This window comes from Symphalangus syndactylus, chromosome 12, assembly GCF_028878055.3.
Source record: "Symphalangus syndactylus isolate Jambi chromosome 12, NHGRI_mSymSyn1-v2.1_pri, whole genome shotgun sequence".
Classification (NCBI taxonomy): domain Eukaryota; kingdom Metazoa; phylum Chordata; class Mammalia; order Primates; family Hylobatidae; genus Symphalangus; species Symphalangus syndactylus.
Window position 1 is genome coordinate 87,404,691 of NC_072441.2, and position 25,490 is coordinate 87,430,180.

The 25,490-nt window shown below is 45.5% G+C and overlaps 1 protein-coding gene across 3 annotated transcripts in view; it reads left to right on the forward strand.

The window, feature by feature from the left end:
- The window catches only part of CADM3 (cell adhesion molecule 3), a 31,027-nt gene extending 6,251 nt beyond the window's left edge, over window positions 1-24,776 (forward strand). Inside the window, exons 2-10 of one of the 3 annotated variants that reach the window (XM_063624951.1) lie at window positions 12,555-12,656; window positions 14,724-14,864; window positions 15,363-15,515; window positions 16,208-16,345; window positions 16,662-16,832; window positions 19,156-19,246; window positions 19,678-19,847; window positions 22,550-22,675; window positions 23,563-24,776. In XM_063624951.1, coding sequence (XP_063481021.1) covers window positions 12,555-12,656; window positions 14,724-14,864; window positions 15,363-15,515; window positions 16,208-16,345; window positions 16,662-16,832; window positions 19,156-19,246; window positions 19,678-19,847; window positions 22,550-22,675; window positions 23,563-23,681 — 1,211 coding nt within the window. In that variant the 3' untranslated portion in view covers window positions 23,682-24,776. The remainder of the gene's footprint in view (window positions 1-12,554; window positions 12,657-14,723; window positions 14,865-15,362; window positions 15,516-16,207; window positions 16,346-16,661; window positions 16,833-19,155; window positions 19,247-19,677; window positions 19,848-22,549; window positions 22,676-23,562) is intronic. The other 2 variants (XM_063624952.1, XM_063624953.1) reach the window with 2 other exon arrangements.
- Window positions 24,777-25,490: the final 714 nt, after the last annotated feature.

The following is a 25,490-nucleotide window of genomic DNA, read 5'->3' on the forward strand; positions in this document are numbered from 1 at the left end:
CAGTCCCCAGAACAGGGCTGGAATCTCCCTCCCTGCCACCACAAACACACACATGTTCTTGGTTATGCTCCCCGACCTGTTCCACCACAAACACATAACAAAACTGTGAGATATAGATCTAGGAAGTCCTCACAGCCATCTGATCAACTGCAGAAAGGGAACAGAAGGGCAAGCAATTCTTAGGTTAAAAAAGAAGTGCTAGAAGGTTTTTCTAAGATGCTCAGGAAATTGTGGCCTACAGTGGCCTCAAATGGCCTCAGAAGAACTGAATGTTTTGTCATATCTGGATTCATAGATTAAAAATACAACTATATATAGTTCTGTTTTAGATTGAGATAGTATTGCTCTTATATGATAACCATATACAGTTGTACTTTGGTACCCATGAAGGATTGGTTCCAGGACCTCCCACAGATACTAAAATCTGCAGATGCACAAGTCCTTGATACAAATGGAGTGGTATTTGCATATAACCTGTGCACATTCTCCTGTATACTTTGTTATCTCTAGATTACTCATAATACCATATACAATCTAAATGCTATGTAAATAGTTGCTTTACTGTATTGTTTAGGCAATAATGACAGGGGAAAATGTCTATACAAGTTTAGTACTGGCACAGGTTTTAAAAATATTTTCAATCTGCAATTGATTGAATTTATGGAGGTGGAACCCATGGATATGCAGGATTGACTGTATACACTATAAGTGTGGAATGTAAAATGAATCCTACTCAGTTTATAAACATGTACCTCTTAAGAGCACTCTGAGCATGACAACCAACACTAACTTTCCTGTCATGGTGCTTTTTTACCCTTTTCCCTCAACCTTAGCAAAGACAATACATAACAATGGGTTATCAGAATAGATAATGGAGGAATCCGGTAAATGAGAGGCATAGAAAACAAGTATCAAGTATACATCCATACCATCCTGAATGCACCGGATCTTGTCTGATCTCGGAAGCTAAGCAGGGTTAGGCCTGGTTAGTACATGTATAGGAGAAAACAAATAACAAAATCTTGACTTAACTTCCCCACCTTTATAACCACCTTGTACAAAACTAAATGGCTTTAAATATAACCATCTTCTCTCAGAGCACAGGTCTTTGGCCATATCTCAGTAGATGCATCTTTAAACTGTACTCTGCTATGCTTTGAGGGTATCTTCCAACAAGCTGATGATATCAAACAGGGTAGGGAGCTGAGAGCGCTCAGCCCCTGTCAGTCTTAGACTAGCCAACCTGTTCTTCACATCACATCAGAACTACACAAGCTTCTCATCCCCTAAATGCTGATTTTCCCATGTCAATTTATGGATAAGAGTTAACATAATAGTTAATACTTATGAGTGACCTACAGCAGAGTCTAGTTGGAGAGGTGGGCTTCCAGGATGAATTTCCAGGACTCCTCTTTCATTTCTTCATTTGAAACAAGGAGAAACTTCATTCCTCAAGGACAGGTAATGAGAGTGATTTATCTCTATGAGCGAGCCTTCAGCAAGACAGAATTAGGGTTATAGTAACAGCTGGAGTGTCTCCCATCTACTCATCTTCCTAAGCTCCCTGTTCTCATGAAGAGCAGGCAGGTTTCAGAAAGGACTCAAATACAGAAATCTCAACATATTTTTCAGCACATATATCATTCTTTAATGTGAACTCTTACCCCTGGGATTCTTCAACCTTCTCTTCTCTCTCTTTCTCTTGGAAGTCTCCAAGAGAACAATAAGAAAGCTAAATAACTTAAAGAACAAACTAAAATGTTGTCTTCTCTAAGGATTTATTTTCCCTTTCCCCAGCTAGACTTACACTAATTGTGTATTGATTGCTAATTATAAGCACCTTTAGCTCATTTACTTCTAGTTCAGGGTCAAGAAGGTCAGGTGCATCACCTTGCCCTAGGGAAAAAAAAAGAAAAAGAAATGAAGGCTGATCTCAGGCACTCATCTGTAGGCTAGCCATTATTCATTTCTCCCCTTTCTTCAAATACTCCCAAATACTGGCAAGGTAGGATGAAGAACTAGTACTTCTGACACCAGATTTTATTGGAAATATGCAGATTCTTGTTTCATATTTTACTTTTACCCTTCTATGACCTGGCGCTTTGCTTCCAATTCTGATTTCAGTAAGTACATCAATGACAAGTAACTTGGAACTTAGCATAGCGGTCAGTCAGTCTTTGAAGAGCCTGGAGCTGAGTTCTTGAGTTATTATAAAATGAGAAGCCAGTTTTACCATCTGCTCCTAATCGTTTTTTTTTTTTGCCCAGCAAATGCAAAAATTACAGTGGAACAATTGCACTCACTAGTTCTTGCTGTAGTTCTTAAGGATGAGACCTTTCCAAATACATATTATATGTTTCTTCCCATAATTTCTATCTGCTAATCTCACACAAATATAAAAATTACCACCACCAAGCCCCTGCGCCTCCCATATTTTCATTTATCCTCAATTGCCACTTAATGCCAACTCTTTTCTGGTTTCCAAGCCCTGGAGTCCAATGTCGGTGACAGATGGACTGAGCCTCAGCCCTGGAGAGGAGAGGATTCTGGCCCTCTCCTGGGGAGTTTGAGCAGAAGAGAGAGCCTGAATTCTGCTTTGGGGAGAATCTCTGAGTTTAAGCCATATGGTTTTCTGGAAGTAAGGGGTTCTGATTAATATGGGCATGTGAAAAGGGCTCTGTATCTAGGTCATAATAAAATCTGTGTGTTCATGTCAGAAAAAAGAACCCAGAAATACGATTAGTGAGGATCAGAGTGTCTTGTGTGTATTGAGGGGCACATGTCAAAATATGCATCTATCTTAGGGAACAAAAATGCGTGTTTGCCCACATCAAATAAGAGACACTCAATGGAGATTTAAGAAGAGAGATAAGAGTTCTTTATGTCATTTTCCATTTTGGGGACTGTGAGAAAATGTTATTTTCCATTTTGGGGACTGTGAGATCTGTGGACTTGGGAGAATGTATCTATTTCACAGAAGAGTTAAATTCTCAGGAAGGTACAAAGTGAGGCTAATGCGAACAATGTACTGCAATTTTAAAAATACAGATTTTTTTTTTAAGTGAGAAGAGTGCAGGGAGACTAAATAGCAGTTAGGATTGGGGGAATCAGTGAAACTAGAGTAGTGTGGGTGTGTAGAGCAGAACACATTTTTCTTCATGTAATGCTCCTAACCATTGCCCTGAACCTGTCATCCACACCCTGACTCTGATCACCCAGTGAAGGGAAACAGTAAAAACAAGTCAGGAAAATCAGAACCAGCAGAGATGAGTGCTTTCTTGCTTGACTTCTAACAAATTAAACTTTTCCACAGCATTGTTATCCCACCACACCAAGCCATCAGCCTGAAATATCTAAAGTGCAACATAAGGAGCATAGGAGAATAAGACAGAGCCCATTGAGAAAGGGAATTCATCCACGCCCTCAGACAGGTATTGGGGCACTGGGATAGGTACTGCAGAGTATGAGAAAGTTGTTGGAACCTGGGCTGAGATTTTTCATCTCCAGAGAATATATTCTTTACTTCTCCTAATTTTCTGGGATTTCTGGCCCATTCCCAGTCTCTATTTTCCCATACCCTTCCAATGAGCTAAACTGAGTTCTGCGTTTGACTCTGTTATGTTCCCTTTCTCAAGTACTTTCCTAAGATGAGGAACTTTTTCCCCCCAGTTCTATTACATATGTGTGAAAGCAGCAAGATAAATTGAGGGAAAGGGTATAAAATCCCTCTACTTAGTTTAAGAGGACAACTAAGAGTTCAAAGTCTGACCTCCTGACTGTATTGCATTAGAATGCAGATTTCAAGTCATACCTGTCCGTATGTCTAAAGTGTTTGATCATAGTGAGAAGGGAATGAGGAGACGAGATAAACAGGCACTCCTAAAATGGCTCAGGGCTGTTATCATCCTGTCTTCAGGGGCCTACTCCAAAACAACTGAAGAGAGTCAGTACCTGCACAGAATCTGTGCTCTAGAGGTCCTCACTGAGCCCTCCCCTGTGCTCAGTTTCACCTCACCCTCTCATCCTCTTAGGGCAGAACACTAGATGCTTGTCTAGAGCTCACAGCCCAGTCCCATAAGGAAGCAGCTAAGGCAAGGAAGAGACTCTTTTGGGATCAAATCCCGTTCCATTTTGTCTCTCCACTGCAGTTCTCCTTGCTACAACTCAGTATTGGCTACAGAGGGGCTTGTTTTGGTTGGGGGCCAACCTAGGGCTCCCTCCTGGTGCTAATGCACCAAGAACACTGACTCAATAGCAAATCAAAGCAACAGCTGTCCCCACCTCCTTCCCTGCCACCCACTTCCCAGTCTCTGCTCCTCGGAATCTTAACTAAGTCTCTGAGGGCCCCCCTCAGCCTACCACAAGCCCACTTCTGCCTCCAGATTTTTTCTCTCTCCAGCTCAAGAATAGGACATGTTCCTCTGCTTTTATTTTTTTATCTTCTCTTCTGGCCCCTGTCTCCGGCTTCACAATCAGGTTAGCATTCCCTCAGCTCTTCACCTTGCAGATGCCAGCAAACACACACACACACACACACACACGCACACACACACATGCGACCTGTCCTTACAGTCACCCTTTTTAGCTCCAAAGGATATGGCAGTGACTTCTGCCCAATGGTCTCTTCTGTGTGAACTGGAACCTGCCAGTAAAGCCCTGAAGTGTAAGAAGATGCCATCTGCCCCATCTTCAGGGACTCCCTCTTCATCATAACCCAACTTCTCCAACCTACTGGGCATTTAGTAGACTTACTTCTCTTAAGGTCCACGGTACTGGAGTTCCTCAGTATCATGCACAGGAGATGGGGCATAGGAAGAGTGGGTGTCAGTGGAAATATAATCACACTTAGTGTCAAATTAACCACTGAATTAGCCAGTCCACAAGGACTGCTATAAACTATCAATGAGTACAGGTCTCACTCACTGCCTGTGTGACCATGCTCAAGTTCCTAAACCTCTCTGAGCCTTGGTTCCTCATCTTTAAAATAAGAGGATTGGACCAGATGATGCTTAATATCTTGTCAACTATAAAAATCTACACTTCTAAGAATCATAGAGGGGAGAATACTTTGGGCAGAATTTGGTGCAACAGAAAGAAAAAAGGAATTACTGAACTTGGCAATAGAGAGTCAGAAAGGGCATTAGTTCCATCCTTCTGTAAAATCAAAAGGATCTTAGAAATAACCACCTCTGACCCTTAGGATTCAGCAGGCTATGACCAGATACGCAAGTTGGCTGCAAGGTTTTAGGAAATATGTAAAACATATATATTCATAATACCTTAAAAGTTTGGATAGGGGAAAACATTTGAATTTTCTCTTAAACTTTGGATATTAAAAAATGTTAAGAATAATTGTTTTTCATTGTGAACCAAGGGTTAACTCTAAGATAAGCTTTTCATTTTAACCCCAACTTAACACCCACCACAGGCAAGGTAGCTAACTATCTCAAAGATTCCCTCCTCATTCAGCCTGAAAAAGCCTAGCCACACACCATTCCCAAAGCAGAAAACAAAAGCCTTTCATTTTTAACCTGCTTAGGATGGAACCAAAAGATGTCTGCCAAGGTGTAATAATAAACCTGTTTGAGCCCAGATTGGGTATAGGTTCCTTCCAAATCTAAATCTCTTAGATAATCTAATAGTGTAGGACCCCTGGGTCCATAAATCCTGGATCTCTGGCCCAGGATTTACCAAGTTAAGCAGCTAATACACGTTAGGACTTCTTATAGTGAAGATTCTGTTCTCCATTCCTATTGACCATCTATCTTCACTCACATCCTGTATGCCTCCTAGGAGAGGAAAGCAAAGCTGGGACCGAGTAGTTTATCAAGAGGCTGCTTGATAAACAAGACTATAGGAGGGAAAACCAGAGAGCAACAGAAATAATAGAGGGAGGAAACAAGGGGGAGCAAGGTCTCAGTAGCCCAGCCAGAAAGAGGGTGGATGGGGCAGTGAGGTGGAGAGAAGGCCTAGATCAGGGAGGTAGGCAGCTGAAGCGTGACTGAGCTCTGAAGTTCCAAAGTGGACGTGAGCTGGAGCGCACTGGAGCTAAGGAAAGGAGATCCTTTAGGAGATCCTGCTGCCTGTGAGGGGACAAGAGGCCTTTCCCTGAGGAGCAACGAAAAAGGAAAAAATAGTATCTGAAAAGAAAGAGGGTACCAGATGACAGAATAACTCCCACCCCATATGGCCCAGCTTCTATTTGACTGCACTATTATATCGTGGCCATTAGGGAATTAGGAATTTAATGGGGGACAGACAGAGTTAGAAAGGAATGGAAGGCAAGAAATAAGAGAATATTTTGACATTCAGGCAATCAAAGTCTTAGATTAGGAAATTACAAAGTGACTTCAGTAAATGAGGCATCGCTGCTGGCTGCCCAAGAACAACCGAAGGAAGTTAACTGTACAGAGTTCCTTCTGACCGGCATTTTGTGCTCTAAAGTCAAAGCAACTCCCCCAAATTTTGAAGTTTTCAGCTAAATCAAAATTCAGATAGAAGTGGTCTGATTTCTTCCAAATGCACAACCAAACATTCACTGTCAAAGAAAACTGTCACTCTGAGCATAAAGAAAAGCTCCAGGGGCTGAGTTCTAATCCTGATTTTGCTATGGCCAGTCTCTTGTGTGTGTGATCCTACTGTACATAGAATTCACTAAGAAGCTGGGGTTAGGGAAAAATGAGAATGACATAATCTGGACAAGGAGCCCGGCAATGGATGTAGATAAACCATTCTAAAAGTGGGTCCCTTCAGTATTCTGGGCCGCAGCCCCCAATATGTTTTTCCCTTGGAGATAACACTCCTCCACCCACCTGTCATGGTAGTCGTGAGGAATAACAAGTAGGCTGGGATGAACAGTATTTTTAACTCTGGAGTTAGAGAAATGCTGAGTCATCATCATCATCATCACCATCATCATCAACTCCTACTCAGGGAGCTTTTTTTTCTACAGTCAGGGAAGTGGGACTCTGGACCCAAGCACTGGCAAGGCCAGCAGCAGTTATTCAGGAGAGCTCTGTCCTCTTGTTTCACCATCTGACCTGTGCACCTGTGACCCTGTTTATGGCTGTAAGGCCAATATGTTGTAGGTCCCCAAAACAGACACGGCAGGGACAATATATAAACCAAGCAATCCGGGGTTATACTGGCAGACTTTCATAGACTTTCCACTAAAGTTACTTAAATTCAAGACAATACATTTTTACTTATTTGAGTTACTCATTTATTTATTCAATAAATATTTATTGAGCACTTATTATGTGTGAGACTCTGTGCTATGAGTGAAAAACTGAGTAACAGGTGCCAATGCTGCTTTAAATAAGCACATTAGTAATTCTCCAATTCCCACCTCTGCCACTCTTAATATGAACAATCAATAAGAAGAAAATCAGTGGGTTAAAGGGCTGCTTTGTCCTTTAAAATGCTGGAAATCCTAAAGATACTAGAACCCATGAGCAAATAAACCAAGAATTAAGAAACCTCCAAAGCAATTCAGAACAGATAAGAAGATAATTTTTTAGTTTTCAGCCTAGGTGCTAGAGTGCTATGAAAACACAAGGGGATTTTTTTTTAACTAGACATGCCATTTGCTTGGTTATCTGAAGAATCCCACATGGTAAGGCACTTACGGGTCCATGAAATAGTCCCAAAGGTATAGGTGCAGGCACATTAAGGCATCCAAGTAAAAATGCAATTCAATGGTACAAACCACAGGACCGTCAACACCACAGGCGCCCATTTCCAATTTGCTATACTGTCATTTTCATCATACTGCAGGTGAATGTTGTAAATATTGTTTATGTGAGTCACCCCTGGCCAGCAGTGCAACAAGGAATCTTTCCCAGTTTACGCTCTACCCTACCACCACACACACAAAATACATGCTTCTGCAGAGGGGGACAGTGCAGTAAAGATGTGCAGAAAGCCTGGGGCTTTGTGGTCAGAGAGGTCTAAGTTTAAAGTCCATCCTATCCCAGTACTTATTAGATACATCATAAGGACAAGTTTCTTAACTCGGCTTTCACATGTGTGTAATAATATCTATCTATTAAAACGTTGTTCTGGAATAATGAATATACAGCAACTAATTTGGATCCTGACATATAGAAACTGTTGATAAATACCAATTTCTTCTGTCTTATAGTTTTCTAGGTAGTCTACCATCTCCCTTGGCCTGTTTCTTCATCTCCTGTTTGGTTTGCTGTTTCCTCTCTACTGGCAGATTTTGAACCTAATTCTTACAGTAGTAGATACTTAGTATCTGATTCATTTAATAAAGAAATATTTATTAAGCACCTTCTATAAGCAATATGCTATATTAGGGCCAATACTGGATGCAAAATGCATCAGACCCTACCTATGGAATCTTTATAATTTGGGAGGAAAGTCAAACTTGCAGTACAAAGTAGAAAGAAATGCATAATTTAAGAAAAAGCAGATAAAGTGTGTAACTCAGAGAAATGGGGAATTATTTCAATCTGGGACAATCAGGGAAGACTTCTGGAAAGAAATGCCACAAAATGTAGGCTTTATTCATAGATAAAGTTTAGACATGTGAAGATGGGTGAAGGGCATTATCAGCAAACTTACTGCAGGCAAAGGAGCGGATGCAGGAAAACAAAGCATTCATAGAGAGAATTCCAAAAGGCTTCACATGCCTGGAATGCGGAGTGAGTGGAGTAGAGAAAAGACAAAACTGAAAGGCAGCTCGGCATCAGACTGCACAGGACCTTGAAGGCTAGGCTGACAACTCTGGGTATTATCTGCAGAGAGTGGAGAGTCAGTGACGGTTTCTAAGCAGGGAAAGAATATGACCGATATTACTGAAGCTCTCTTCATCTGTTCTTCTACCTGAGCAGCCTGAGCCTTCTCTCACTAATGGTTGTATGGTCTCAATGGCAGAAGCTCCTTCCGAGCTCCTATTTCCACTTCAAATTCCATACCACCCATTCAGAGTGCTCCTAAGTTTTCCTTTCCAGTCTGCATTCATTGAGAGAATTCATGCTGATGTCATAAATGACTGACACAATCTGAATCCAAAGAAGGTACAAGTCTTTCACAACTCAGGTTATAATTTCTGCTACTTATCTATGTTTCTGTTGATAGCATTATAATCACTCAGCCACTCCCTGGGGAGTGGCCATTCGGAATTTATTATACAGGCTTACAATTTTATAAAATGACAGGATAACTTTCAAGCGTATTAAGAGACAGTTCTCAAGAGAAGACATGAGATTATAAGTGCATTTCAAACTTAGAGAGAGAAATGTCACCCCCAGGGAAAGGAAAAAAACAGCCACCTCTTACACAGTTTCTTAAGACACCACAAACCAGAGTTCTCTGTAAACCCATAGAGGCAATACATCATGCATATCCCAAATATGCCATTTATTGGAGATGATTTGGTTATCAGTCCTCTCATCTGAACAATTCAGTTTGGTTTGAATGATCTGCATCACCATTTCACTTATTCATCTTATGCAGAAAAAAGATGCCTGTGAAATGCAGGAGGAGGGGAGGGAAGAAAGAAATATGAGCAAGGAGAAAAGCAACTGAGGAGGATGCAGAAAAAAGCACAGATGAAAGAAGAAGCAGGAGAGTGAAGACTAAGCCCATGCTGTTGGACAGAATACATGCTCTGCCTGATTAACAATATACATAGCACAGTGCCAAGTGTGGCTGAATGAATTACCAGAGCCAATTAAATGCACCGAGAGCCCACTATGGGCTAAGTGCTAAAGATACAACGATGAATAACTTAAGGCTCCTGCTCTTAACCAGCTCAAAGTTTAGATGAGGAGACTGATAACTAAACAAGTAAATCACACTGGAATGCCATAAGAAACATAAAATGTCAAAAAAGCCCCCAAAGCACCATCAGAGGCAGAAAGGATTCTGGAGAGGTATGCTATTTGTGTGCCTTTAGGTAAGTAATTGAACCTCATTGTAAAAAGCGGTTCTATCTGGCTGCCTATCTCTTGAGTTTGTTTTGAGATTAAACGAGTTCGTGGTTGAAAATCCACTCTGCAAACTGAAAGTCCTATACTATGGTATGAGACGGCTATTTCCTCCACTCATTTCAGCAAAGGCCTATTTAGTACTCACTGTGCACTGGATACCAATACCGAGGAGCTAAGTGTGAGCCCTCTCTGTCTTCTCCCTGTCCCTCTGCCATCCCACACCTTGGCACAACCAATTTGGTTCCCTACTGTGTGTTGATGTTGACACAGTGCACCCATGAACACACAACCAGAAAAACAATATGAGCACTCACCACCTTCAGGTTGCCTCCGTCCTCCATGTGCACAGAAGGTAGCAGGGTAAGTGTGGGGCACTCAGGGAGAGCCCCTGCTGGATGTGACAGTCCTGGCCCTCTCCCCAGCCCCCTTTCCTTCTCTCATTCTCATCCTGCTTGCCTCTCTTTTATCTGACAATTCCCTTTCCCGCCTTTCCTGCCTACTTCTCTCTATTTGTGACTGTTTTTCTCTGTTTTCTCCGCTTTACTCCTTCTCAGCATTTGGGCATTAGCGCTTCTCCCATTTAAGAACAGAGTAATTCCTAAAATCTCCTGGAAGCTGTCTGTGAGGAGAAGAGAAGAGGGGAGGTGTCTCCATGGAGGCCAGGGAAACTCCGCAGCTGTCTCAGAGCCCCATTCCCATGCTAGGACTCTCTAACGCTGCCCGCTTCCCGCCTGACTCCCTCCCCCCTCCAGCCTCCCCTTCTCTCCCTTCCCTCTCCACCCCTCTTTCTCCTGTACCCCTCCTCTTCTCCCTTCCCTCTCCCCTCTCCTCTCGCCCCTCGCCTCTCTTTCCCTTTGCTTCTGATTAGGCAATTCTCTCCCTAGTCCTGTCCTTTTCTTCCTCAGGGACCCTAAGCCCACGTCCCACTTTTCTTTGTAATCTCGCCCTCCTGGCCCCGCGCGCCCTCTCTTGGTCCTAGCGCCCCTTTCTCCCCTCTCCTCTCCCACCTGCCTCTCACCAGCTGGCTCTGGGTCGCGCTGGGACGACTGGCGAAGTTCACCCGGGACTCCAGAGCCCGGACACGTAGCAGCTCCGGGCTCTGCTCAGCAGCGGATGAGCTCACTGAATTTTGCGCACGTGATTGGCTACTTCGGGGCACTGCGGCGGGAGACCCTGAAAAGATTCGCAAGGCCGGTTTCTTTGTCCCTCCGCCTTTTCAGGTTGGGCTAGGTACTTAGGCCATTGGGTATTTCTTGGAAATGGAATTCCAGTAACCAAGAAAGGAATACGCAGACAGGTAGGGGTAAGGTAGGTGCCAAAGGGAGCATGGAATTGATTTAAAATTCTCTGCAGGGGAATGTAGGAAGTAAGTTTCTTGGTTTCCTTAGTTTTCCTTGCAGTACCTCAAGAAAGGCTTTAGGAGCTACCTTATAGGAAGAGAGGTGAGGAGGTGACGCAGGCCCTGGAAAAGGGGTTTGTTGTCCCAGAGGAAGGAGCAGACTCAGTCATTTAGAGGGGCTAAGGGTAGAGTGGGAAAAAAAGATAATTTGAGTATCCCATGGAAGGTAGCAATCTGGGAAGACATCGTACAACTTTCAGCCCTAACCATGATCTGTTTCTTCAATGGTGGGAGTCTCACAATGAAACAAATAGGGCTTTGTATTTAAAATCAGGCATTGAATTTCTAGTCTTCATCTCCTATTTGTATGACACTGGGCGAGTCATTTCATTCTGTTTCCACTCTGCAAAATAGGAATGATAATGTCCTTGTACTTATTTTACAGGTTTATTTATTTATTTTTATTTATTTTATTTTTTTTTGAGACAGAGTCTCGCTCTGTCACCCAGGCTGGAGTGCAGTGGCGCAGTCTCGGCTCACTGCAAGCTCCGCCTCCCGGGTTCACGCCATTCTCCTGCCTCAGCCTCTCCGAGTAGCTGGGACTACAGGCGCCCGCCACCACGCCCGGCTAATTTTTTTGTATTTTTAATAGAGACGGGGTTTCACCGTGGTCTCGATCTCCTGACCTCGTGATCCGTCCGCCTCGGCCTCCCAAAGTGCTGGGATTACAAGCGTGAGCCACCGCGCTCGGCCTGTTTTACAGGTTTATTAAGAGGATTACATGTGAAAGTATTTTCTAATTATTAAATGTGTAGTAATTTTAGTGAATCATATGGTGGAGCAGAAAGAATTCTGGGTAAGGAATGAGAAATCTTTGGTGGTCTTTCATTTTTCTATAGTGACCTTCACCAAGTCACTTTTAACCTTTAAGTATTTCATTGTCCTCATCTGCGAAGTGGGAGAACTAGACTGGATGAACTCTTAAGATCTCTTTGGCGCTAACATTCTATGACTGACTGATAAAAGTTAGCATCCTCCTTTATTTAATTCACTCCTTCGGAGAAAAAGTCACTTCCTTTTTCAGAACTCTAGTTAATTTCTCCCCTTGATAAGAACCCTACCTTCTCTTAGGTATCCTGGTGAAACTATTTTTCACAGGGACCTAGCCTTTCCCACATGCCCAGCAATGAAAGTAGAGCCCCACACTGTAGCAGGATACATGTAGGGCTCATGCTTGATGGAGATTCTCTCCCCAGGCTACTGGCAGGAGCAGGATTTGGAGCTGGGAACTCTGGCTCCACTCGACGAGGCCATCAGCTCCACAGTCTGGAGCAGCCCTGACATGCTGGCCAGTCAAGGTGAGAATCCAGGCCCCCTCATCTCAATGTCCCTCAGTTCCCTCACTCATCCTCGCATCCTCTCCCACTCATGTTGCCTTCACCACATGTTCTCACTCCTCTCATTACCACACAGCACTTTCTCCTTTCCATCTGACATTTTAGTTCTTAGTCTGCACCACCAAATTCTGTTGCACCTAATCCTTCTTCCGTTACTCCAGTACAGAGACCTCTGTACACCCTACACTTCTTTCCAAAAATAAAATGATTCCAGGGGAATATATTACTCAGAATAAAGAGGTTCTGGAAAGACACAATCAAGGTAGAATTCTTCAAAGGGAACCAGGGACAAAGGGATGACTGGTCAAAAATTGGCACGTGGCTATGGTAAATGAAAGGTTTATCAAACCCTTTGAGAGGTTTTAGGAATATATCACTTTCAACTTTACTCAGCCAGCTCAGTCCCTGGTACACTAATCTCAAAATCATAGTTTTAATGCTCAATTTAGACAATGACTTGAGAAGCATTTCAATGAAAAGGGCACCGTATTGAAAGACACAGGAACAGAGTTCTAGTTCTAACTCAGATTAGTACAATGAACTTAGGCAATCATTGCATCTCCATTGCCTCATTGCCTACATTTGTAAAATGAGGGATTCCATGATCCCAAAGATCTCACTCAGTTCTACTAATTTTTACAATTCTTAATGCTGAAACTAACCACCAGGCTTGTGCTTCAATTTGGGAACAGTCACCCTGAACAGTCGATGCTATCAGTCAATAGCATCAACTCCAGCACGCACATCTTCATTCCTCAGGGCCTCTGCTCTGCTGGGAGCACCCATTGGCTATTTCTTGGAAATGGAATTCCAGTAACCAAGAAAGGAATAAGCAGACAGGCAGGGGTAAGGTAGGTGCCAAAGGGAGCATGGAATTGTTTTAAAGTTCTCTACAGGGGAATGTAGGAAGTAAGTTTCTTAGCTTCCTATTCAGACATAAGCAATGTTGGTGAAACAATTTAGTGTCAAAGAACAGATTTTTGTGGATGCATTAGAATCAGAGCTGGAAGGTGTTGTCTATTTTAGATTTGTTCAGTGGGGATCAGTGCTACTGAGTCACAGAGAGTCAGTCCTGAAGATGAGGGAATCAGTACAGGAAATCAGAATCCATGCTGTGGGGAACAAGGAACAACAGGAAGAAAGTGTCATGGAGCCTGAGGGGCTCCCAGGTAGGCCTGACCAGAAGGCACAGTTGAGATTCAAATGCCTCATCCATAAGATACCTTCCTAGTCCTTTTTGTTTTGTTTTGTTTTGTTTAACTTGACTAAGGAGAGAAGGATTAGAAAGCATGTTTTCATCACATTGAAGAGAAAACCTTAATCCTTCCCTCTTTAAAATGACAACATCAGGATGGTGATTTGGGTTGCGTGTTGGGAGGCGGGTAACACTAATACCATGGGGAATATGCTAAGGGCCTTGATTGAAGGGAAGTTATTGTTAGACGAATTGAAATGTATGTAAAAATGTTTCATTTTTTAAAATATTTTGTTTGTTTTGCAGTTTTCTACCAGCTACCTCTTGTGTAAATGAATGTGCAATCCAAGAGCTGGTTTAGCCTTTTCCCCATTTTAGTTTTAGGATTATTAGTCACAACTGCTTCTCCTGTTCTTGTTCTTATATGTAGGTGGTGGCAGGAAGGCAAAACGTAGAACGACAGATATGTATGTGTGTTTTCAGAGGTAAATGGTAGAACCATATCGGAAAAAACACATGTGGAGTGGTATGTGCACATTTGGGGCGCCTTTACTCCTCTAAATGTTCGTGGCCCTGTCAGTTCATTCAGGAAACATTTAACAAGTGACTATTTGTTTTTCTGTGTATTCAAAGTAAGTAAAACTAAGATCTGTCTTTCCCTCCACCGCCACCACCACCTCTTTTCCTTCTCCCATGAAACCTTAATGGTACACAGAGACCTTGTGTACACCAGGGCCTTGGATGGTCTGAATTAGATGAGGTGTACTTTGGCTCAGAAATGGGAGGAGGGGCTAGGGGTCCTCAGGAAACTTAACACTCTTCTACTCCTGCAGACAGCCAGCCCTGGACATCTGATGAAACAGTGGTGGCTGGTGGCACCGTGGTGCTCAAGTGCCAAGTGAAAGATCACGAGGACTCATCCCTGCAATGGTCTAACCCTGCTCAGCAGACTCTCTACTTTGGGGAGAAGAGAGGTAGTATCTCATGAGTTGTCTTTCTCCGTGAAAACCATGGGCTAGAGAAGGGGACTGCAGACACCAAGGGGAACTGTCCCTGTCGTCCAGAGGCTGAGAAACATGGTGGTCTGCTGTTTGAGGATATAACAAGCCATGAGTTCCCCAGCCGGTTCCAATACTGCAGCTCTGGTTTAGAGCATGCATAGTCTTACAGGGTTCTGGAGTGACTTCACCTCACAGGAACTCTGACAGGAAGCTGAAGTCAATGTTGCCCTAGGTATCTGACAAGGAAGCTCACGAAATCCAACCTATTTTCTGAGTATCTCTTAGGCTACTATGTCTAATGACCCAGAAAAGTGATTGAATGACTTAAAGACTGCTTAAACTCAGGAGCAGTTACTTTTTCCCCACCCACCATACTAGACCCCTTCCCGCAAAGAAGCTGGCCTGGGATTGGGAGGTAAACATGAAAGGTGCCAGTAAAATCCTTGCTTTCCATTCTCTTGATTTCCCCAGCCCTTCGAGATAATCGAATTCAGCTGGTTACCTCTACTCCCCACGAGCTCAGCATCAGCATCAGCAATGTGGCCCTGGCAGACGAGGGCGAGTACACCTGCTCAATCTTCACTATGCCTGTGCGAACTGCCAAGTCCCTTGTCACTGTGCTAGGTGAGACTCCCAAACCCCAGTGTCTCTACAGCATGCTTCCTTGCAAACAAACCTCTCTAGATGGGTCCTTGAAGCAGCTGGGAGCCAGACAAGTCTCCAAGCACTTTAGGAAAGTTCAGCCTGTGTTCCCCTGGCGATGGGATAAAATGTAAAAAGAAATGGGTTTTAATCCTTTGTGCTCTACTTGCTGTTTGATCTAGGACAAAGTTCTTACTCTCTCTGAATCTGAATTTTCTCTTATAACAGAGAGATGATCATACCCCTTCCACTTACCTCCCAAGATGGTGTGAGGAAAACACAAGACATGCATGTGTTATAATTTCCAAAATAAGTACCCCAGTTGCTTACATGCTCTCATCTTCATCCTATATTTCATCCTATATTTCAACTTCCTTCTTTGCCTCTCTGAGACTCACACTATTTCTGTGGCCACCCAGTTGTGCTTTAAGTGGAGGGTCATGTATCATGTCTGTGCTATGGCATAGCTCCTCACTGCCATGCTGTCTCCCGCAGGCCTTCCCTTCTGGTCCTCAGGGAGGAGATAAAAAAGAAAGATGATTTATCTAGTCTTCTACCCATCAGAAATTATAGTAGAACCTAGGTACGCAGAGAAGCCATCTCCACAGGGAGAGCAGAAGTGTGACCCCATGGGGCCTCTCCTTCCTATCCTGGCCATCCCCTATCCATGGCAGGAATTCCACAGAAGCCCATCATCACCGGTTATAAATCTTCATTACGGGAAAAGGACACAGCCACCCTAAACTGTCAGTCTTCTGGGAGCAAGCCTGCAGCCCGGCTCACCTGGAGAAAGGGTGACCAGGAACTCCACGGTGAGTACCTCCTGCCTTGGGGTTACAGGAGAAAGTGGTGCTGGAAAGAGAGAGAAGTGCCTGTCTATGAATGTACACAGGAGGCATTCCATGGTATGGAAGAGAAAAGGGGAATGACATATATTTTGTGTGCACTCAAGTGCCTATGTATGTGTTGGGGCCTACATTCTCCCTGCCACAACTTTCTAAGTTTATCTAGGTTGGAACTCACCATCCGTACGTCTACAATGAGGCCCACATGATATCTGTATGTTAGGTTTACTCTGTGTCTCTCTCTCTGTGTGTTTGTGTGTGTGCCACTGTTTCTGCACTCTAGGAGAACCAACCCGCATACAGGAAGATCCCAATGGTAAAACCTTCACTGTCAGCAGCTCGGTGACATTCCAGGTTACCCGGGAGGATGATGGGGCGAACATCGTGTGCTCTGTGAACCATGAATCTCTAAAGGGAGCTGACAGATCCACCTCTCAACGCATTGAAGTTTTATGTATGTCATGGGCTTGGGGATGAAGAAGGATGAGGTATGAGATGAGGACCAGGGAGAAAGAGAATGCAAGTGACTATGCATGAAACAACATGCACAGTTAAGTGAATAGGTAAGAAATGAAACAAGGACTGCCAGGACAAGGCCAGGGTTGGCAAACTCTTTACAGAGGCCCCGTAATGAATATTTTAGGCTTTGAGACCCACACAGTCTCTGTGTCAACTACTTAATTCTGCTGTTGTTGTAGGGATGCAGTCATAGACAATATGTAAACAAATGAGCTGGGCTGTGTTCCAGTAAAACTTTATTTACAGAAGAATGCAGGTGGCAGGATTTGGTCCAAGGGGATACCAACCCCTGGGTTAGGCCAGTGTAATGTAGCCAGACTGCAAACTGTCGTGGTAACTGTGGTCACTCAGAATTCCCAGGAAGTAGCTTCTAGTCTGCACTCCACCACTTACTAGCTCTGTGATATTCAGAAAATTACTTCACCCCACTGAGCTTGATTCTATATTTGCTAAGTGAAAGAGATGAGCGTGGGGATCACTACAGTTTTATCTTGGTTTAACAATTTATGATTTCAAGAAAATATGGGTGGTAGGAAAGCACAGTTTCCCTGGCATCATTATTCCCAGATCTTTTCCTTACTGACTACTCTCCTATTTGCCCCAGCACCATGTATTTTCCTGGGATTCTGACCTGAAATGGCCACTGTCACTTTCACTACTCCTAGCCCTTCCAAGGACACTGACACCCTCTGTGGAATTTGCCTTTAGTATGGTTAGGACACTTTTGAGGAAGTTTGGAAATGGGAATTTCTCATCTGAGGAAATTCGGAAATTTGTAAAGAACAGCCTTTCTGGGTGGAGGAACCAAAGGGAAAAGAATCAGCTAAAGTCCAACGGGAGAAGTTAGAGTTAGGAAATGGTGTATTTCTTGTCCTAACTTACCTAAAAGTTGGGCAGTTTTCAAAATAATCAAAGCCCTTCGTCCTCTTCTTGTGGAATCAACCTAGGCCCAATTGTTTTCCTGACTTCAGTGTTATTTAATCATATCTTAGACCCATTACTCAAACTTTAACCTGAGGTAGGTTTAGGGTGGCATCACTATTCATTTAGCAGATTCAATCCACAGGCCGACAATCCAGATTCTAGCTGCAGTGCTGCCACTTACTAGCTGTACTCCTTTGGCCAAAGCATTTCATCTTTCTGAGGCTCCTGCTTACGTCACTGAGTTATTGTGAGGATAAATAAAACAATGCATGTGAAAGAACTTTGTAAATATCAAAGTTCTATATTCCTATAAGGTGCATCTCTAATTATTAGTTCCTAGTGTGAGGCCCTGGCCTGGAGCTTTTCCCCCGCCCCTTGGTCCCTGGCCAGAGCTAAAGCCTTGGTCCCCTGCCTGAGCCCCAGAGACTCCTCTGTTAGATACCAGACCATCTGGCAGTTACTCGCCAGGGACCCTTTTGGCCCAACTGTGATCAGCAGTCAGTCAACAAATGCTATATTCCAGGCACTGTGCTAGAGGTTTCTGTGGCTGTGGGGTCCCGGAACACCCATTCTTTCACCTGGCCTGATTCTCTGTGTCCCATTTGATTTGGCCGAAACACGTTCATTAACTGGTTGTTAAGGTTGGCTCTATCCTTAGGGGAAGCTCAGCCTCTTTATCTGTTGTTCTCGACCAGCATCTGGTTGTATTGTTCTGAGCGGCCATCTGGACCTAGCCTCCTAAGCAGCCCTTTGGCGTCAATGGCAGATGCCATTCTTCCTTCACAGAGCCCTTCTATATTGTGTCAGTGCCTTTTTGCAGCCAAAATATGACCCTGGTCTCTTGCTGTTTCAAAGCTCTCACTTCGTGTTTGCACTGACCATTCAAAATGACGTTTTGTGTTCAAGCATTGCTTCCAGTTCTAAGCTCCCTTGCAGAGCAGAGAGAACTGAGAAGTTGTGAGCTCAGTATGTGGCAGGTTCAAGTTTATTTGTTCTGTAAAAAATATGCATTAAGTCCTTCCTATTTGCTAGGAGGTTTGCTAGACACAGGTAAACTACTCATTTTCCTTCTCAGCTTTCTGTTAAGACATCTCTTAGGGCCCACCAAGGACAGACCTTCCAGAATCCTATCACACAAGGTTGCAAGAGAAGTTGCTCACATATTCAATAGCAATAATGGTCCTTGTTCATAGGAAGTAGGAGAAGGAAGGTCTTCATTGCGCTTCTTGGGCTGCAGAAACGTTTAGAGGTAGAAGCTGTAGGGTGCAACTAAGTGAGGGAATCTCCTAAGCCATGTGGGGAGGTTTTCATTGACACCATTTCCTTCTCCACAGACACACCGACTGCAATGATTAGGCCAGACCCTCCCCATCCTCGTGAGGGCCAGAAGCTGTTGCTACACTGTGAGGGTCGTGGCAATCCAGTGTAAGAAGATCCATTTCCTGGTCTCCTCCTTACTCTCCACATTCTCAGATTGTCTTCATATAACAGCTCCTTCCTATCTCCTCTGTATTGTCTGACCTGAGCCTCTCATTTCCCTGACTGTCCAATAATGTCCGCCTGCAATTAGTTCTTCTGCAAAGCAGCACAAGTGGGAAGGGGCCACTCTCTAACTCAGTCCCTGAGTTTCCCACAAAGGCCAAGTTAAAGTAAGATACAAGTCAGGAGATCTACAGCTTCCCCAGAACGAACCCCAAGAGGCCACCTGGAGTATAGCAGCTCCAATGTCTCTGGCCCCGATAATTTCTCCAGCTTCATCAAACAGTCCTTGACATCCCTGCTCCCAGTTATTTTTTTTTCTTTTAGCTCCCTGGCCTATGCTCTCCTGAGCTCTTCTGATTTGTCTGCCTCGACAGCCCCCAGCAGTACCTATGGGAGAAGGAGGGCAGTGTGCCACCCCTGAAGATGACCCAGGAGAGTGCCTTGATCTTCCCTTTCCTCAACAAGAGTGACAGCGGCACTTACGGCTGCACAGCCACCAGCAACATGGGCAGCTACAAGGCCTACTACACTCTCAACGTTAATGGTGAGCCCTCCTCACTTCTCTTCCTCCAGAATCTCCTTTCTCTGTCCATCTTATTCCCTTTTTAAAAATGCTTCCTGATAACATCCCCAAATTGTGACGGGGAGTGGAGCAAAGGAAAACCTGCCCACCACTGGGGTCCCTGAGGGCTTAGGTCCCAGGTCCACTCTAGAATGTATAAAGGCCGCTTAGTGAAAAAACATTAGAAGGGTGGGCTCTCATCTGCCTTTCTTTGGTAGTGGTGGCCTGGGTGACACCATCTTCCATCCCCTGCACTTGTCTGACAACAAGAACAATAATTCTGTGTGCAGAGGCCCCAAAGCCTCTCAAGTGCAGGTGCAGGTGCATTTCCTTCTCTAACTGGCTCTTCTCAGAGTTGCATCTCCTAAGACTAGGTATTGGGTGAATGCAACTGCTGTCATTTTTTTTTCTTCCCACCTTAAGCACAGTGTACTGGGTCTGGACAGAAAATAGAGAGAAGCTTGTACTATGCCAAGAGACAGAATCTTTTCTCAGATGCCGTATCTTCTAGAAGGACCAGGTGATGCTCCTTCTCTGAAGTTCTTCTCAAAGCTGTGACCAAAAAACCCAGCTTCAGGACTAGTGACAGGGTGGCACAGAGGCCCCTTTATGGAGAGTTGACGGGAGATTTTTTTGAAGATCCCAATGGCTGTGGGTCCCACCAGAAAGTCTTATCTTTTCTCAGAATAGGGGAAATGCATTGTCGGAGAAACATCAGAGGCTCCCTTACTTGAAACACTCATTAAAACAGTTGAGGGGATAAGAGCCAGGCCTCCCAGCGATAAGAGGTCTGAGTTCTTGGGATCAGAATGTCTGGATGGGTGATTCCCACTCCCCGGGCAGACCTCAGCATGTGGGAGCTGCCTCAGCACAACAAGGCTATTGTAGGATGCCAAGAGCAAGGACAATGCACTGAGCCCCGGCCTCTGCCCCCAGATCTCTCCAGACCAATCTGATGATGATTGGCAGTGAGAGAAAGTTCTTGTGCCCTTGTGGTTGGTATCTTACTGATCTCCCCTCTGCCCTGTGCTCAACAGCCAGGCAGAGGGAGTCCTGTTGGACTGTGTCTGTTTCCAGTGCTGACGCCTGGTGGTAGAAGGAGTTACTGCATCTTCTTCCAGGAATATCCTTAAGTGGGCGGGACTGGAGTGAAATTAAATGCAGCTCTACCTAGAGACAGGGGCCTGTAATTGATGACCCCAGAGGTCGTTTGGCCATGGAAACCTGTGCTTTTCTAAGGAACTGCCATTTCCATAGCCTGTGGAATAAGTATCCAGGATTGATTTTCCATGTGGACTGTGTCTCGCATACTCCCTGAGAGAGAGACAGCAGGTAAACTCACTCTGCTTCCTCCAAGTTACACCATCACCTCCACCCCAATCATATCACAGATTTCCTGGACTTGTCCTCTCCCTTCCTCTCAAGCAGGGCATAAAAAACCAGAACACAAATGTTTTCTTTTCAAATAAGGTGTAGACAGGCAAGGAACTGAAACGCGGGCCCAGCCAAGCCTGAGGAGACATAAGGTAGGAAAGACAAAATATGTAAGGAGTCAATGAGGCATTAAGACTCAAGCTGAGTCCATGGAAAACAGCAGCTCTCCCATGGGTAGGAGAGTTATGTCTATGGCTACATCAGAACCATGTGCTGGGCCCGTGCGAGTCCTCAGATATTTGGGACTCTGGCTGTGGCTGCTGCTGTCTTTGCCACACCCGGCCCAGTCTGTGCTGTTGGTCCTCTATATAGGTTGTCAATCCTCTACGTAGGTTGCCAGTCCTCTATATAGGTTGCCATGGAGGACAGATGCTATGTATTCAATGGCAGAGACATCCACTAACATGAGAGAAAGCATCTTTTCCTTTGCACAAACGCTTTGAGGGTGGAAAAGTGAAGATGGAGTCCCAGGCCTCCTTCTCAGGAAAGACTAGAGGCTTGGGGTTTCGCTGGAACACTAAACTCCCCTGCCACAAAGGAACAGTGTTCTTTACATAGATGATAGATTGTGGCCCCTTACAACTATCATCTTTCATAAGGTGCTATCAAAGTGCTTAATTCTTGGCTCTATCAGGTTTTACTGTTCCTTCGCTATCTGATCTTAGGGCAGTGGGTGAATAGGCTGAGAAGGCCCTTAGAGCTAGGGGAGCTGGCTCAGAATATGAAGCACACAGGAGGGTAAGAGGGCATGGGGACAGAGAAGGAACACTCTGATAACCCAGAAATTAAAAAGAAAAAGAGGGAGAAAAGAAAGAAGGAAATAAGAGCAGGAGGAGGGAGGAAAGAAGGAAGAGAGGCAGGAAGAAGGAAGGAAAAGAAGAGGGGGAGTGAGGGAGGGAGGAAGGAAGGAAGGAAGAAAGGAAGAAATGGAAGGATGGAGGGCAGGAAGGAGAGGCATTAAAGCAATGATCTTTGACCAAGGCCAAGCTTCAGTGCCAAGAACTCAACTTGGATGACTAGGTATGGGCAGATTTATTTATTTATTCATTAATCCATCAATTTGTTTTAACAAATACTATAATCCAGGCGTGGCATATAAGCACAAGATAAGGCATGATGAGTGATACTGCTCCATTTTCCTGATGTTAGTACCTGTTCCCTGCTGTGTAAGACTATTCATGGCCAAGTTGGAATGCTATAAGATAAGGGCTCTCCCCAGATCTGACTGTGTGTGTTGCCCTTTCCTCCAGACCCCAGTCCGGTGCCCTCCTCCTCCAGCACCTACCACGCCATCATCGGCGGGATCGTGGCTTTCATTGTCTTCCTGCTGCTCATCATGCTCATCTTCCTCGGCCACTACTTGATCCGGCACAAAGGTCAGAGGCACAAGGAGAGCATCAGCAGAACTTGGGAGGGGCAGGGAGACCAATCAGAGGCAGGCATGAGGAGAAGCAGACAGTGGAAAGGGCCTTCAGAGACTTGTCAGCCCTTTGGAGTGTTTAGGGAATTAAAAATGGAGCCAACCCTATCATTGCCAACCCTGTGATAACTGAGCACCACCAACCCCGCAGTAAAGCCTGATCACTTGGGGATCGTCCAAGTGAAATCAAACCTTCCCACTCAGTCAGCGGTTGCTCCCATGCTGCTCTACCTCCAGGTCTCCTGCTGCAAGACAGAGAGCTCCTGAAACTGCATCTCCATCTCATTGCTTCCTGCGCTTTCTTCCTTTCTGTCTGTTTAACCTCATTTTCTTTCTCCTTTGATCTCATTGCCTTTCTTTCCTCTCCCCCTTTTCTACCTTCTCTCTTATATCCATGCCTTCTCTCTACCCTCTTCTCACATTCCTTCCTCTCAGACTCCCTGCTCTGCTATTAATTCTAGCCAGTGGCCTGACTCCATAGGCTGGTCATACATAAGCCAGATCTCAATTGCTTTGCTCATGAAGCTGACATAGCAGATCCCCCGTCACCAAGTTGCGTGCACACGCATGCGTACACACACACACACACACACAGTTCTCTTTCTTGCTTTGTATTATAGATGAGATTCTACTTAGGGGTAGGATTCATTATTCATGAAGGGTGTGGTCAGGTGAGGCATGTTGGAAGCAAAATGTGAATTAGGTAAGGTGGAGTAGAAGAGAGCTATTGGCAAGAGAAAAATTACTTGAGCAGTGTGTGAGTGGGTGGGTGAGAAAGTGGGCAGGGTGGACTCAGAGGTTGGGAAGCTGCTCCTGAGAGGAGAAGCCTCTGTCTCTACACAGGAACCTACCTGACACATGAGGCGAAAGGCTCCGACGATGCCCCAGACGCGGACACGGCCATCATCAATGCAGAAGGCGGGCAGTCGGGAGGGGACGACAAGAAGGAATATTTCATCTAGGGGTGCCTGCCCACTTCCTGCGCCCCCCAGGGGCCCCGTGGGGACTGCTGGGGCCGTCACCAACCCGGACTTGTACAGAGCGACCCCAGGGCCGCCCCTCCCGCTTGCTCCCCAGCCCACCCACCCCCCTGTACAGAATGTCTGCTTTGGGTGCGGTTTTGTACTCGGTTTGGAATGGGGAGGGAGGAGGGCGGGGGGGAGGGGAGGGTTGCCCTCAGCCCTTTCCGTGGCTTCTCTGCATTTGGGTTATTATTATTTTTGTAACAATCCCAAATCAAATCTGTCTCCAGGCTGGAGAGGCGGGAACCCTGGGGTGAGAAAAGCAAAAAACAACAACAAAAAAACAAAACCCTGGAGTGTTAGGAGGACAGTGCAGGTAGAGGGGTGAGGAAGGGTAAGGGGCAGGGCTGGTTTGGAGCTGGGGGCCCTCACCAGCCCTCCTTTCAGCCTCTACAACAGAGCAGCTTCCCAGACCTCTCCAGGAACCCAGAAACGGGATGGTTCTCGGCAAAGGTTGGGATTGGCTTTCCCTCTGGTAGCCACACACCTGAGCACTACGGACAGGGAGGCAGGTGCCACCCTGACACCCCTCTTCAATAGCAATGGGAAAGTGATGAGTGGGGGAGTCCTGAGGAGATGTGGCCTGCAGAAGACACGCAGCCATGCAGGGACCCAGGGCTTTAACCTGGGGAGGATGCAGGTCCCTGCAAGGAAGAGTAGATTTGGAGAGGAAGGATGGAGGTGGACTATCGCCCCATTCCCCCAGCAAATGAACAAAGCTGGGCCCTTTCCATAGGAACTGCCCTTGGAGATAGCAGAGTGTGGCTGCCCCTCCTTGCTCCAGCAGCTGTGGGAGAGGCACTGCTCTGGGGCCTGAACTGCCTCTGCTTCCCCCGCTGAGGGGCCCCTCACTCTTACCCAAGACTCTGGATTGTTGCACGGCAACCACTCCTCCCATGGCATTGCTCAGCAACTACTCCTCCCATCCTGGCCGCCCTGTGCCCCCTTCCTGATCCCAACGCCAGCCCTTAGTCCTTCCTCCCTCAGCAGCCAGGCAGACATAACAACAAAACTACTAAAAGGAGCTTCACTGCACCGAGCTGTTTCCTGCCCAAACTAAGGGAATAATGTGAACTGTGTGCACATGTGTGTAGTGTGTATGCATGCATGCATGTGTGCGTGTGTGTGCATGTGTGTGTGAGTGAGAGACAGAGCGAGGGCCTGAGGAGGAGGGCTAAGAGCCAGGGGTCCTGGGCAGGTGGACAGGGCTGTGGGACTTGTTGGGGAGGCTTTGGGAATGGGGTATTCCTAGTCAGGGTTCACACCTCACCTGGGATGTTGTTCCATGCTGGTATTTCCTCTGCCACCCCCAATGCCCATCTGTCTTGGAGAAAGGAGTCCCCAGGTGTGTGTTTGCCCAGCTGTCCATTCTATCTCTCCCTTAAACACAGAGCATTCAGCTCTTCCCTGGATTTCCCTCCGCTGAGCCATGGAGTCAGTGCCACAGCCTTTGCTATGCACCTCTCAGGCCTCTCCTTGGCGTTGACCCTGGAATTACCTACCACCACCTATTTTTCCCATAGTCTGTACCCAGTGAGTTGAAGGCTGGGTCCCCACCCTTCCTTTTGGTTTCCTGTCTTCCTTCTCATGGCCCCAGCTGGTTGCCATGGAGATGAGGTTCCTGGTCCTCCCTGTCCTGGCCGGACTGCCCCGCCTCGGATCCAGGATGCCCTTGGCATCGCTCCCACCCTCCACCAGCTTCTCCTCCCTGGTCTGACAATGGGCAAGCAAAAAGGGGCAGCTGCGATC